Source organism: Apteryx rowi, unplaced genomic scaffold, assembly GCF_003343035.1.
Source record: "Apteryx rowi isolate R43461 unplaced genomic scaffold, aptRow1 scaffold_169, whole genome shotgun sequence".
NCBI classification, from domain to species: domain Eukaryota; kingdom Metazoa; phylum Chordata; class Aves; order Apterygiformes; family Apterygidae; genus Apteryx; species Apteryx rowi.
In genome coordinates, this window is record NW_020447963.1 from 819,512 (window position 1) to 832,324 (window position 12,813).

The 12,813-nt window shown below is 36.0% G+C and overlaps 1 protein-coding gene across 4 annotated transcripts in view; it reads right to left on the minus strand.

The window, feature by feature from the left end:
* Positions 1-666: 666 nt before the first annotated feature.
* The window catches only part of LIN9 (lin-9 DREAM MuvB core complex component), a 31,391-nt gene continuing 19,244 nt past the window's right edge, over positions 667-12,813 (minus strand). For all 4 annotated transcript variants that reach the window (XM_026060438.1, XM_026060437.1, XM_026060436.1 and 1 more), the window contains 5 exons: positions 7,773-7,853; positions 4,323-4,448; positions 3,805-3,987; positions 3,593-3,690; positions 667-2,279 (listed from right to left, as the gene is read on the minus strand). In XM_026060438.1, the coding sequence (XP_025916223.1) occupies positions 2,174-2,279; positions 3,593-3,690; positions 3,805-3,987; positions 4,323-4,448; positions 7,773-7,853 (594 nt within the window). In that variant the 3' untranslated portion in view covers positions 667-2,173. The remainder of the gene's footprint in view (positions 2,280-3,592; positions 3,691-3,804; positions 3,988-4,322; positions 4,449-7,772; positions 7,854-12,813) is intronic.

A 12,813-nucleotide genomic window follows, 5' to 3' on the forward strand; every position in this document is an offset into this window, starting at 1 on the left:
AGATTGGAGTGCTGTGATTATTGTAATGTATTTTGTGTTCAGTAAGAGTCATGTTTATCATGAAAAACAGGTTCCCAAATTCTCTTTGCTAAATACCGGCTGATAACATTATTGGTAGCGGTATCTACAACCACCTCCCTCCTCCTCTGCCTCCTGCAGTTTGGGATCCCTGCTATCAGTAGGGCAAAGTCAGCCTCCTCGGCTGCCTGATGTTCAGTGTCAGGAAGTCCTGTTCCGGAAAAGCATTCATGTGTGTACTTAACTTCCGAGCGTGCAGGCAGAGTTCTGGCAAAGCCGTAAGGCAGTGTAAAGGTCCCGACGGCAAGCCAGGTAGCTGCTGCTGCAGAAGGTCATCTTTGCAATTTCCTTTGGGCTGGCACCGGCGCCCATCTCGGCGGGCAGCGAGCGAGGTCAGTGAGCTACGCAGGAAGCAGACGAGACACAAAAAGAGGATTGTTTTTGCAGCAACACAGCTCCCCAAACTGCGACACTGGTGCCAGTTTCAGGAGCACCAGATCACAAGGGCAGGGGTGTAAGCAAACAGCAAGGGGGCTGTTTCTTTTTCCAGAGTTAGCTGTGGATCGCCTCAGTTACACTGTCAAACCAAACCTATGTGCCAAACAGACGGTAACATCACAAAATAACAGGCAACTATTACAAGAGGAATTGCAGGGACCACTAAAATGTTCTATTAAGTTACAACTGGTGAATTTCCATGGCTGACTCAGCAAAATTAGTGTTTAATATTATTTTGTAATATCCCTTGTAAATTTTCCAAACGCCTTTTAAAACTGCTACTCACCTTGTCCTCCAGGCCATAACACTTCATTTTCGGGAATTAAATTAACTTCTCTTAAAAAATGACCTGAAACCATCTGCAAAAAAGTTTGCATTTTTGTGAAATATATCAACTCTCATGGTCAATTTATTCAGAGTTACAAATTTCATTGAGAATAAAAGATTTATGCATTTCTTAATTAACAGAACAAGTTTAGCTAAATATAAACTCTGCACTAAAGTTTTGCAGTGGCACAATACCAACACAGAATACAGAAGCATCTTTAAACTATACAAAATTTTAAAATTGAAAATAATCCTGTTTACATATTCTTTATACATTAACATATAAAAGACCTCATTTAATGAGGCATCTAAAGGAATCAAAACATCTCTACAGCTATCTCTGAAAATTCTGGAAACAATTCATTACACAGAAGCTTTACAAGACTATTTAAACAAACCAATACACACTTTTTACAAGATTAACATTCCAGAATGTACTCCTAGGCAGGTTTCCACATTTCATTTTTGCAGTTTACCTCACTGGTTATCTTTAATTATAAAAATCTTCATATTTATATATGTTGGGTATTGTTGGATAATCAGCTATCTAATTTAAAAGTTGTGCAAAACAAACAAAAATCTGGAAAAACAATGTTTAACCAGTCATTTATATAAAATGCCAACTAAAGCATTTTTGCCCTGCGTGAAGGGAAAAAGCCGTGACCAACCTGTTCCTGGAAAGTTACCAGTTACGTTTTTATATTCCTTCATTAGACTCCTTATATAAGTTAGGATAAATTAGAAGGTCCAACAAGATAGTGACCCATCGATAGACCTGCCCAGCATCCTCAAGTTCACAACATCTGTTCGCTGTCCGTATCCTGCTGCTGCTGCTGTAGTCAGGATCGCTCAGCCTGTGTTGTCACCACCCTACCTGAAGGCTGAAGCGGCGACTCTGGGATGCCTGCAGAACTGGAGCTTTAAAGGACAAAGGTCTGCACATGGCGACCGAGCTGAGCCATTTCCTCTTCATCATTTCTAACATACCAGGAGAGCCAACAGCAAGGAGGGGGCAGAATGAATCTGAACTTTTCAAAATTAAGTTCAAATGATATGAAAGCACGTTTTCAAGTTTATTATACTAAATGCAGTTACTAAGAGATTATCCGTTAGCAAAACTACTGTATGTGAATAACAAATGGAAAAAATCTAATGTAATGCTGGCCAGTAATGCTGGTTTTCTTAAGAAGAAGATATAATATATTTAAAAAGGGTCCTTTCCAAGAGGTCTTCTTTTCCCTTATCTTCTGGCAGTTAGGATATTTGGTGAAACCTATGTAAAGGAAGAGGATTTTCCAGAACTACTTGCTGTATGCTTGAAATAAAGTTTTCAGTCTCGGTTGGTGTTATTAGCTGCGAAGGCATGTAGGTTTCCCATCTGGCTCAGACCACTCTGAATGTGTGCAACGTGGATCTCAACGTTATTCTGAAAACAACTATAGGGAGAGGGGAAGAAAAAAAGAAAAGAAAAAAGGTTAAAACCCCATATTTAAGAGTCACAGCTGAATACTGCTACAGTGCAAGTCAGCTGTTTTTAAGTCAAAGTATGAACATAATCAATGTAAAAATTTGGAAGGATTGTCAGAGGGTAGCGTATACTAATACAACTTGATAAAGACACATATGAAAATAGCATTTGCCCAAATAGCTGTACAAAGTCATTGACTTGTGTGCTTTAAAGCAGACTTGCATGATCAGAGTTAATAAAATAAATATATTGTGAAGAGATGCTAAAATACTCAAAATAAGCACAGTGAAATAGATTATCACCTTTTTAGCAGTGTTTATCAACCTTGCTTTTTGCAATGTTGATTATAGAGAAGTTTGACTACTGTTTGGGTTTTATTTTTGTATTTACCAAAATGAAAATGTGCTACAAAACAGCATTTCTCAACCTTTTTTTTAAATCTGGAGGACACTCTATCATCTTTGAAAAAAAAAATCCATGTCTGTAGCCTCCCATTAATTAGGTAGCAGTAAGAGTATGTAGGGTATAAATAAAGCACTTAGCATTTAGGTAAGATTTTTAAATTATGTCATTTTAGCAGCTATATAATTATAAAAAATTCCTGTTCAGAGATTATTGGAGGCTGCAGTATCCTCAAAGAAAGCATCACTACAGTCTTGTTATTTTTTTAATGCTTCCTAAGGCATCTGATTTTGATTACTCTCAAAGAAAGGATACTAGACTAGATGGGCTTTTGATGTGGCACAAATACGGTCGTTTAAAATATTGATAAAGCACGCTGGTCACAAGCGGTAAGTGTCTCATATACCAGCTTTTGATGTTTACAGACAAGAGGCTGAATAACTGCTAAAAAGAATACAGAAGTTGTACTGTTCTATGGCTTAAAGAACTTATAATACCTTTACCAGCAGAAAAAAATGATAGCTCTCTTTCAGGTGTTCAAATCTGAAAATATTCTAAAGATAACTTATTAGGTGTCCAAGTGTAAGGTAAAAGACAGAAGAGCAAGGAAGAATCTAGTTGTTGCTTTATCAACTTAGTGTTGCTGGATTTTATTTTTATTTTTTTTAAATATCAGGTTACTTTGCTGATAGGATCAAACAGAAAACTCCCTTTCCAACTCCCTTTAAGAAGATCCCTTTTAAATGGGACCGTTCCTATAAATAAAAATTATGGGATTAAAACCCTTAATTATAATCAATGTTCATCCCTAAAGTACAGTAAGAATTGCTTGCTGGTATGAAATATGTAATTAAGAATTAATTATTCAAAAAGCAATACCTGATATTTGAGGAATCTATTGAATTCTTAATGTCATTTAATGAATCTGTTAGTGATTTAAATTCAAAGGAATTCAGGTCACCTCCTTCTGCTAGACACTGTAGGAGAAGAAAACACAAACAATGTTCTGACAATTCAGCACAAAGAAACTGACAGAACTTCAATAACATGTATTTTATGTGAGAAACTGCATTTTTTTGCAAACATTTTACCTTAATCTGCAGTAATATTGCTGTAAGTCTAGAGATAAGATCAGTTAAGTTTTCATTTTCAACACAAAGCTGTCCTGTTGTTGAGGAATTTGCTTGCCTGACAATCTCCTGAGCCTCCTCTTCACACCTACGTCTCAGATCTGTTGGTTGGTCTGCAGGCTGGAGGCCTTGGTCTGGAGCAAGCTGCATAGATATAATAAAGAGAAATAAAGATTAAAGCTCTCCTTTGCAATTGATGTATGCATGAAATGACAAATGATTTCAAAAGAGAGTTCAGAGATATATAGCGTGCAGTATCTTTTCTTCATTTATGTACATGCACACCTATTCCAAAACTGGCCACTGGCATCAGCAAAAGCTTCTGCATTCTGAGAGAGAAACTGAGAGAGAAAAGGAACCTGATACAGCTGCTGCTGAAAGTTTCATTTCCAAGCACCCTCCCTATCCCCCAGGAAATTCTGATTTATTTGTACTTAAGCAGGAACACCAAAAACATATAGGTTCTAGCAAAATCTTACCTCATAACAATACTGTTGAACCTTATGCAAAACTTTGTTTAAGTCTTTGTTTAGTTGTTCTAGATCTAGAACAATAGTTGCGTATCTCCTCTGAAACTCAATGCTGATTGGCATAGAATAGGATTTCTGTGGAAAAGATAGAGCATATTAAAGTTAATGCAATACTGTACATATGTATCTTTTGAAGTCACCAGAAAGAATTTTYATTTGAAAATAGTAGTGAGGTATTTGAAATCTCAATGTTTAATAAAAATAGTTTAACATACAAAATATTAAAACCTGGCATCACTATTTAAAACTCCAATTGACAACTGTATAGTAACTACCATGCTTTTATTCTCTTTCATAAAGCGCCATGATGATCAGCAGTGCTAAATCCTACATAGGCCTGTGGTCAGACCTGCTAATTTCTCCAGTAGCTGGGTCTTTAAAAGACCTTATAGCACCCCTCACTGGCTTCTCTCTGCTGTGTGTACAGAATTATCCTGTAGTAGGAGAACTGTATGGGACAACACGGCCACAACTACCTCGGCTGCAGGATGGGATGCAGAGTTGTTTAACAGGTTAGAGGGTCACCTGAGGACAACTGCTGTGCTGCATACCTTCTGCTCCAACTAAGAGCTTGGCAAAAAAGATAGTTACCAGATTTTGTATTTGGCAACATAAATATTATTGGAAAGCACAACTTTCCATAACAAATACCTGAATTCACTATTTTTTTCTTCCATTGCTTTCAGAATGTGTTTCTACATTGTCTGGGTGATATATAGGAAAAGGAAACAAAACATACGATATACTGTAATTTTTCCCCCACAAATGCTCTCTTTCAAGATAAGCTAGACATGTTTCCACTGCCCTTTCAACAAAAGTCTGAGATACAGGTACCTTGTACAATCAATCCTGTGGCCACAGATTTTACATCAAGACATGAAGCACGTTTCAAAGTCAAGAGCTGCCATCAGGAAGATCCAGGTTAAAAAAACCCAAATTAAGGTTTCAGTTATACTGTTAGATTAAGTTCCCCTTTAAACTTAACCACTGAAATGGTTTCTAGGGATTTAAGTGTCTGAATACCAAAATAATAGGGCTTTAAGCTAACACAATAACTTAAACATTCACCTAAACGTAAACTGGAAACCAGCATAAATTTTGAACATACTTCCTGTAACTCTGTAATGTAAGGGAATGATTGCAACTTTCAGCTGTTCTTCAGTGAGCAGCCCCTCTAGAGCATACTGCAATAATCCAGCTCAGACGTGAAAGCCACAGACAATTGTGAATTCCACATCAGACAGAGGTGTTTGAGGGCATTCTGCGTCAATGAAGATGAAAGAAGGACTTCTGAGCATCAGCTCTATTTATGATCCAGGAGTTATCGAAGATCTGGAAACATGGACAAACAGCACAACTCGCAGATAAAAGATGGTTGGCTCTTTCAGTAAATGGAAGCAGGTAACACCTCTGTCACTGAGCATCTACATGCTTCTCTTGAATGATCATCGTCACCTTTAAATCGTCTTTATCACAGGTCAAGTGAAAAAATGAACTATCCATCCTCCTTTTTATTTAGAATTTGTTTTCCAAAAGGCTATCAGAAAACTGTTTACTATTTTATGTACATGGTAACTTGTTTACAGCCTGCAACCAAGACTAGTATATTCATGTCACAATGCTTAACAAGCAACAGTTAGTAAGTGTTCTCTTAGAAAAATGAAATAGAAAATGTGCAATTTCATGTATTAATAGTTCTTTTGAAGGCATCCCCTATGCCATATAATTTTGAATTTACTCTAATTGCCAGATAATAATGGACTTCATTCAGTAACACTTCCAATTTTGGTCAGCTCCATTTATTTCTACGTTAGATCAGTCATTAAAAACATCACCATAAAGGATTTCTTTAAACCAAACAATAGTATTTCTCTAACAATTACCAAATCAGAATTTGATGAATGATTATCAAAGTCTGATATTTAAAACATACACACATGAACTCAAAGGAGTCTACTGTTTTATTTATGTTCAAGTATAATCAGTGCCAGGAAAAAGACTGCGTTTAAAGAAAATACATTTTAAAAGAGAAACAACATATACTCAATGGCACAAACGTAGATGGAATTATGAAAGGGACAAAGGTTAGAAGATAGGCTAAGAATATGACCCACTCGAAAGGTATCCTGTCCCCCCATTTCATCAGGGCAGCCTAGAGGAATAACACAAGTTGCTTATAATGGCTTCTCTACAAAGCAAACAGGTGAGGGAAGAGTTTCAAAGGTATCTCAAAGTCCTTATCTAGGCTACAACTGAGCTCAAATGTATCAAATTTAACATTTATTCCTGGATCCCCTACTTCCCTATCGCTTCTTTGCTCTCACAATTTTGTTATTCTTGATGTTCTTATTCCACAATAAAGTTAGTTTATGACTCCGTAGCTGAGAGCCATGTTAATATCTGGACTCCTGTCAGAGGAAGGCTTCTGAAACATCTGCCTTTCCTATGGTCTGTTTTTGTCTATGCAAAAGTACTAATAGCTCAGTAAAAACAAGAAGTTTTTTAGTTTGTTTTAAGAAGAGTTGGTAATTTTTCAGTATCAGAGTTACAGGCTGCCATAGTGTGTTTTAATCTTGCTTCCATTTGCGGTAGGAAGCAGAGTGACAGAATGCACACGTGCACACAGTGACTGAAGGGACAAAGAGGGAAGTCTTACCACAATAAATCATTCGCCATTCAAATATTTACCTGAACAATTCAGCATTTTTGGTTTCAAGAAGTAAAAAGAATGCCTTTTCCTCTCCACAAACCTGTACCCTTCCTTCTGTGCACTGTAGAGACAATTGCCTGAACAGTCGCTGGCAGGAGGTTGGGACTGATAGCTTTCCACTTGCAGTTGATTGATAGCCGGAGTAGTAGAAGGGACATTATCATTTTGATTTACTGACTGATGATTAGATAAAGCCTAGCAAAAAACCCTCTGCTGCTGCTGCTACTACTTATGCTGTAACTGCTCTAGTATTGTAATTTTAAATGCAGGTCAAGGGCACTCAGAGCTTTAAATACAAAAACCTCTGAGTTGAGTTATTGTTTTAGATAGAAAGCTAAATAAATAAGTACTTACCATCTGCAAAATAAAATTATGACAAATGCTTTACCATTTAAGCTTCTACCCAAGATTTCCAAAGCACATAGCATCATCAGTTGACATGCAAAGTAAGGAAACACTATCCCAATGTTAACTTAAATATCTGCTTTCAAAGCATAACACTTTCAAAAGTGAAACTGTATTTGAAGTAACTGACCTCTCTAACTCGTCTAAAAATATATATAGAGCGAGCCATAAAAATAGATTTTATCCAGACTCCGTTTTTTTTGGTATATCATTCATTACATCTATTTGCAATATGACTGTTAACACATATGCTGTCTTAAGAACTGAAAAGAGAACATTCTCACCAGCTTTTCTGCTTCTGTATTCATCTCTCTCAATTGCTTGATGTGTTCTTTCTTGATCATGAGGATTTTTGATAACCTGGTCTAAAACAAAGGAGCTATTTTTAGGATGAACAAGTCCTTAAGCAGTTTTGAAATGCCATAGAAATGCAAGATAATAAAGTGCCTGTTTTTTTTCAGTATTTTAAAACACATTTCTCAGTTGTTCATCAAATTAAGATGCAGAAATAAAAATTAAGTAAAAATAAACTATGGATTTTTAAAGAGATTTTTAAAGCATTTTCAAGTATCCTAGACTGGAGAAGGCTAAAACCAATAGCTGAAATACCCTACAGGAAGACTAATATAATTTATGGACAATAAGAGGCTGAAGAAATAAAGAATCTTCTTTTTTCCAGCCTAAAGGAAAGCTAAGGATATTATCATCACATCCTACAATTAATATCACTTGTTGTACTGTATCATTCACACACAGTTCTAAGCCTGTTCACAGCTGTGTGCTAGACGGAGCACCAGTCCTTTTTGTACACTCTTGTAATGAAAGCTGCTACAGAGGCTGGATCTATTTTATACGGAAGAACTCTGGGCTTTCCATTTCCCTGTCTCTTTCGTAATGAGAGTACCCTGTTTCTGCTGCTTTTGGGATCTAGCAGACTGAAGAAGAAATCACTGGAAATACTCTCTCAACATGCACATAACTCTTAAAACTGTTCATACTCTCTAGGGCCCCTGGGAGAAATTCTAGCTCCACTACAACCAGCAACAGTTTTATTACTGTTTTAAACAGAGCCCAGATTTCAGGTTTTATACCTTTCAAAGAGGTTAGCTGCATCCTAGAAACGTGACACAGGCTGGGAGACAGGAGCTCCTAGTTCAATATATAGCTGCTTATATGTAATTCCCTTTGTCAATTTTTCAAGCTCAGACTTAAAAGCAGCCATGTTTCTTGCCCTCGCAAATCCTAATGGAAAGTTGTTCCAGGACCTCATTCAACTAACTATGAATCTTCTTCTAATTTTCAGGTTAAATGCATTCTTGTTCGCTTCACAGCGATTTGTTCTTCTGCCAAAGCTGTCCTTCAGTTTAAAAATACATTCTTCTCTCCTTGTATTTTTCCCTGTTCATTCACAGACAGGGAAGGTATCTCTTCTTGGCCATTCTTTCACTAGACTAATCAACCCAAGCCCTTCAAGTCTCCTCTCCCATAAAAGTCTCTTGATTTCCTAAACTTCTGTGGCCCTTTCTGCACCTTTTTCATTCACTGTCATCTTTCTTGATGGTGACAGGAAGCCCACATCTGTATTCAAGACAGCATTTTTACCAGACCTGTAAAACTGTTTCGACACTTCCCTCTTTCTACCAGAAACACTTTGCCAGATACATCTTATGAACCGATACCAAGCGATGGTCAGACACACAGAGGCGGCACTGCAGGGGTTATCACTCTTCCAATTCTCTGGGCTCATTTCTGTCCTTGTGCTGTCCCCCAGTGCCCATATGTTTAGCCAGCACATACATTTTTGCAGCTACATGGAGAACCCAATCAGGGACTGATCACGATGAACAACAAATCCAGAAAAGGAAGAAAAAAATGTTTAAAAATGGTTACTTTTGAGCTGGATCATCTCCCTGATCTAATTTACTACTGCAGCCACACAAATGCTAGTGTTGGCAAAAAACAGCTGGCAGGAAGGAAAGCATTGTATGCCATCTGACACTGCTGCCAAAGAGTTATTTGTCAGGCTATATCCTCCTCACCATCCTGCAGCTGACTAATACACCTAAGTCCTTCTCCTTGATGAAACCAGTGAGCACTCAACTCAATGCAGAAGTGTCTTATTTGTCCCCTAAACTTGCAAGGTATTTGCTACTTTGATGTCCATATATCTTTCATGATATGTGCGCCCTGGTTCTCAAATCCATGACCTTGGACTTTATATTATATTCACCCTATTCCTAGGAATACTCCAGCGATAAGATAATTTGATTCTTTCTACATGAAACTCAGACCTTCCACTGTATTTATGATGTCTACCAAATTCCTCTCATTGGTACTTCTTATACATAGACTTCCATTTTCTTCCACCAGTATCTGTAGTGAATGCTTTAAATCAGATCACTTCTAATTTCTTTGAGAAATTGTAACTTAGCAGCTCTATTTTCAGCACAACTCATCCTCTTTACTGTCATCAGTTCCTACAGTTTATACTTCTTGTTAAACTGGAAAGGAGTTTTTAGTACAACACTTTTCCACATGTAAAAATTCCCCCAAAAGGTAAAGATGAAGGAACAGCCCAACCAGTATGTTTAGTATGTTTACTTTATATTTCCTTTTTGAGTCAATAGAGTATTTATAAGAACAAAAGCATTTCAAAGTAAAGTGTGCAACAACTTCTTAATATGGACTATTTTCCAAACTTTTCACAAGCAGAGGACAGAAACCCAGCATCCATTTTTAGATTTTTCTTCCTGCATTTAAGATGAGACGATTTTCCCTTTTCCACATCAATCAGGAAGACTAATTCCCTTTTCTGAATGTGCTGCATTAACCTACTCCCTCTACTGGACATGCAGCAACACTGCAAAAAATCATTTTTGTCTTGGATTGTTTCCTTTGCAATCTAAATTTAAGCTTTTCCAAAACAGAACAAAACAAACAAAAAAGGCTGTGGCTAAACAGCCTTTGGAGGCTTTCCTCTGGAGGAAGAATATCCTTCAAATTTTAATACTGCCTAGAAGTAGAGACCTCTCTGAAAAGAATGTGATCTATCAATTTTCACCTGCAGTGTAGCCTATGAAATATTTAATGATGCATATTGTATGTAAGGATGAAAGATTTTTCTTTTTGTTAGTTTATTATATTTATTATTTTTTTCCTGTTGATTTTATTCCAGGTCCTAATACAGAAGATGAAGTCAACTTAATAGTGTAAGGTTCGTTTTTGAGCCATTCTTCTAATGAGCGTATCTTTGTACACAATAAAAATCAGAAAGGATAGCAGTTTCTGATGCCAAAGCAAAGACATATATAAGCTTATATAAGGATTTAGAAAAACTAGGAACCACCAGTCTAAGACTGTAATTAAAGTAGTTCTTACAAGCCCTAATGTTTGCTTCCAACTGCAAGTTATACATAAACAGAATATCCTTGACATTTATTCATCTGTACCAAAGGATTCTGGCTACACTTCCTTTTGTTCCCAATAAATTTCAGAACCTGTAACATAAAATTAAGAGGTTGAGTGGAAACCTTATTCAAGGTGTGGTGCAATTTTTTTCTGTTTTGTCCAAAACAAAGCTTTTTCCATGAAACTCTTTATTCATGATACAAATAATTGCCTAACTTACCAGAAGGTTTTCTTTGAAACAGTTTCTGATCATTTACTTCCTGAATCATTATTAAATCAAAATGATGGCTATGACTTTGTTACTGCGCCAATGTATAAAAAATGACTTTGTTACTGTATCAATGCATAAAAAGATGTATAGAACATCTTTAACTGTCACCTTTAACACAAAACTACCCCTGGATTAGTGAAAGCTCTGCAATCCATAAATAGTATCACCGATCTCAAGTATTTCATAACCAAAGTTCAGTACTATCCTTCACTTCAAATAAAAATGTTGATGCTTTAGGGTTAAAAATAATGCACAGACCTTCAATAAATGTTGTTTTAAACTTTTTAATTCCTTTATCAGAAACCTGGATAAAGTATTAAGATGCTCCCATAAACAAATCTAAAAAATTGTGGCCTAATTTATTCAGGCAAAATCTCTTGGCAATCTTCAAGCAAAAGTACTTATTAACGCAGTATCCCATAAAATGCCACCATTTCTAATACAAGCAAGGGGCCTATACTTTTAAAACTCAGATTTACTTATAATGAGTAACAATATAGTACCAATCATGACTGAGAAATCTCTTAATTTTCAGATTTAAAACACAGGAAAAAATATCACAAATAGATCAGCTTGATTGACTAAAAAAATTGTAAAACTCAACAAACATAGTTACCCAGTTTGTTTTTAATCACAGTTTCACTGACCAGTGACTCTTGTAATAGCAGCAGATCCAGTTTAGCAACATAAATCCCATATCTTTTGTGGATTTTGATTTTTAACATACTCAACCTTAAAGCAACTACATCTATTTTAAAACTTCTTGGCTAAACTAGATGCCAATATACATTTTTTAAATTAGCTTCACACAGTAAATTTCTCCCTAAAAAATTAATGAGTTGTACTATCAAAATAATCAATTTATATTGAATGGCCAGAATATCAGTGTATCCCATGTTAACTGAAGACAGAACTTGATTCTTTTGCCTATTATATACACTTTAAAACTCAAAAAGTTTAACAAGATTATTTCTCAGTTCTTAATACTTTAAACATAGATCATTACAATTTCCTTTAGCATGTTCAAAACAGCTTTTATTGCTAAAGAATTCAACCAAAGATTTTAAGCTAAGCTGATATGAGCAATTCGATGATTTCATCATCCTGAAGAATAACTTGCTTAGATTACTTCTGATATTCAATGAATCTCAACTTCTTAGCATTACTTGCCCGTGCTTCTGAACTGGTGTACAAAAAATCACTGAGGAATTATTTCTTAAAGAAGAAGGAAAGAGATAGTTTTGTCATCTATAACAAATATGCTTGTATGCAGGGAATACAGGGTGCTTCTTCTCTTCTCCAAGGGAGCAGGGCACATGGCACAACATAAAATACAATATCATACAATGTATGATAACATGCATGGGCAAATGTTCTTTGCATAATACAAATATATTTTAAATGTGGAAAAAATAATAGTGTCTTTAAAAGAGCACAACATTTGTAGGTTGAAATAATATCTTTTTTTAGGCCAACTGGCAGGGTTGGAAAAATGAGACACAATTTTGGAGACATAACCTCTTCCTGAGGTCTGAAATAAGAGCAGCAGATTTCAAAGCTAAGGACAAGCAAGAAAAATAAGCATAAAAAAAAATTCTCAAAATATATTACTAGCATCTTATGAAAAGCTCATTTTTGATATCACC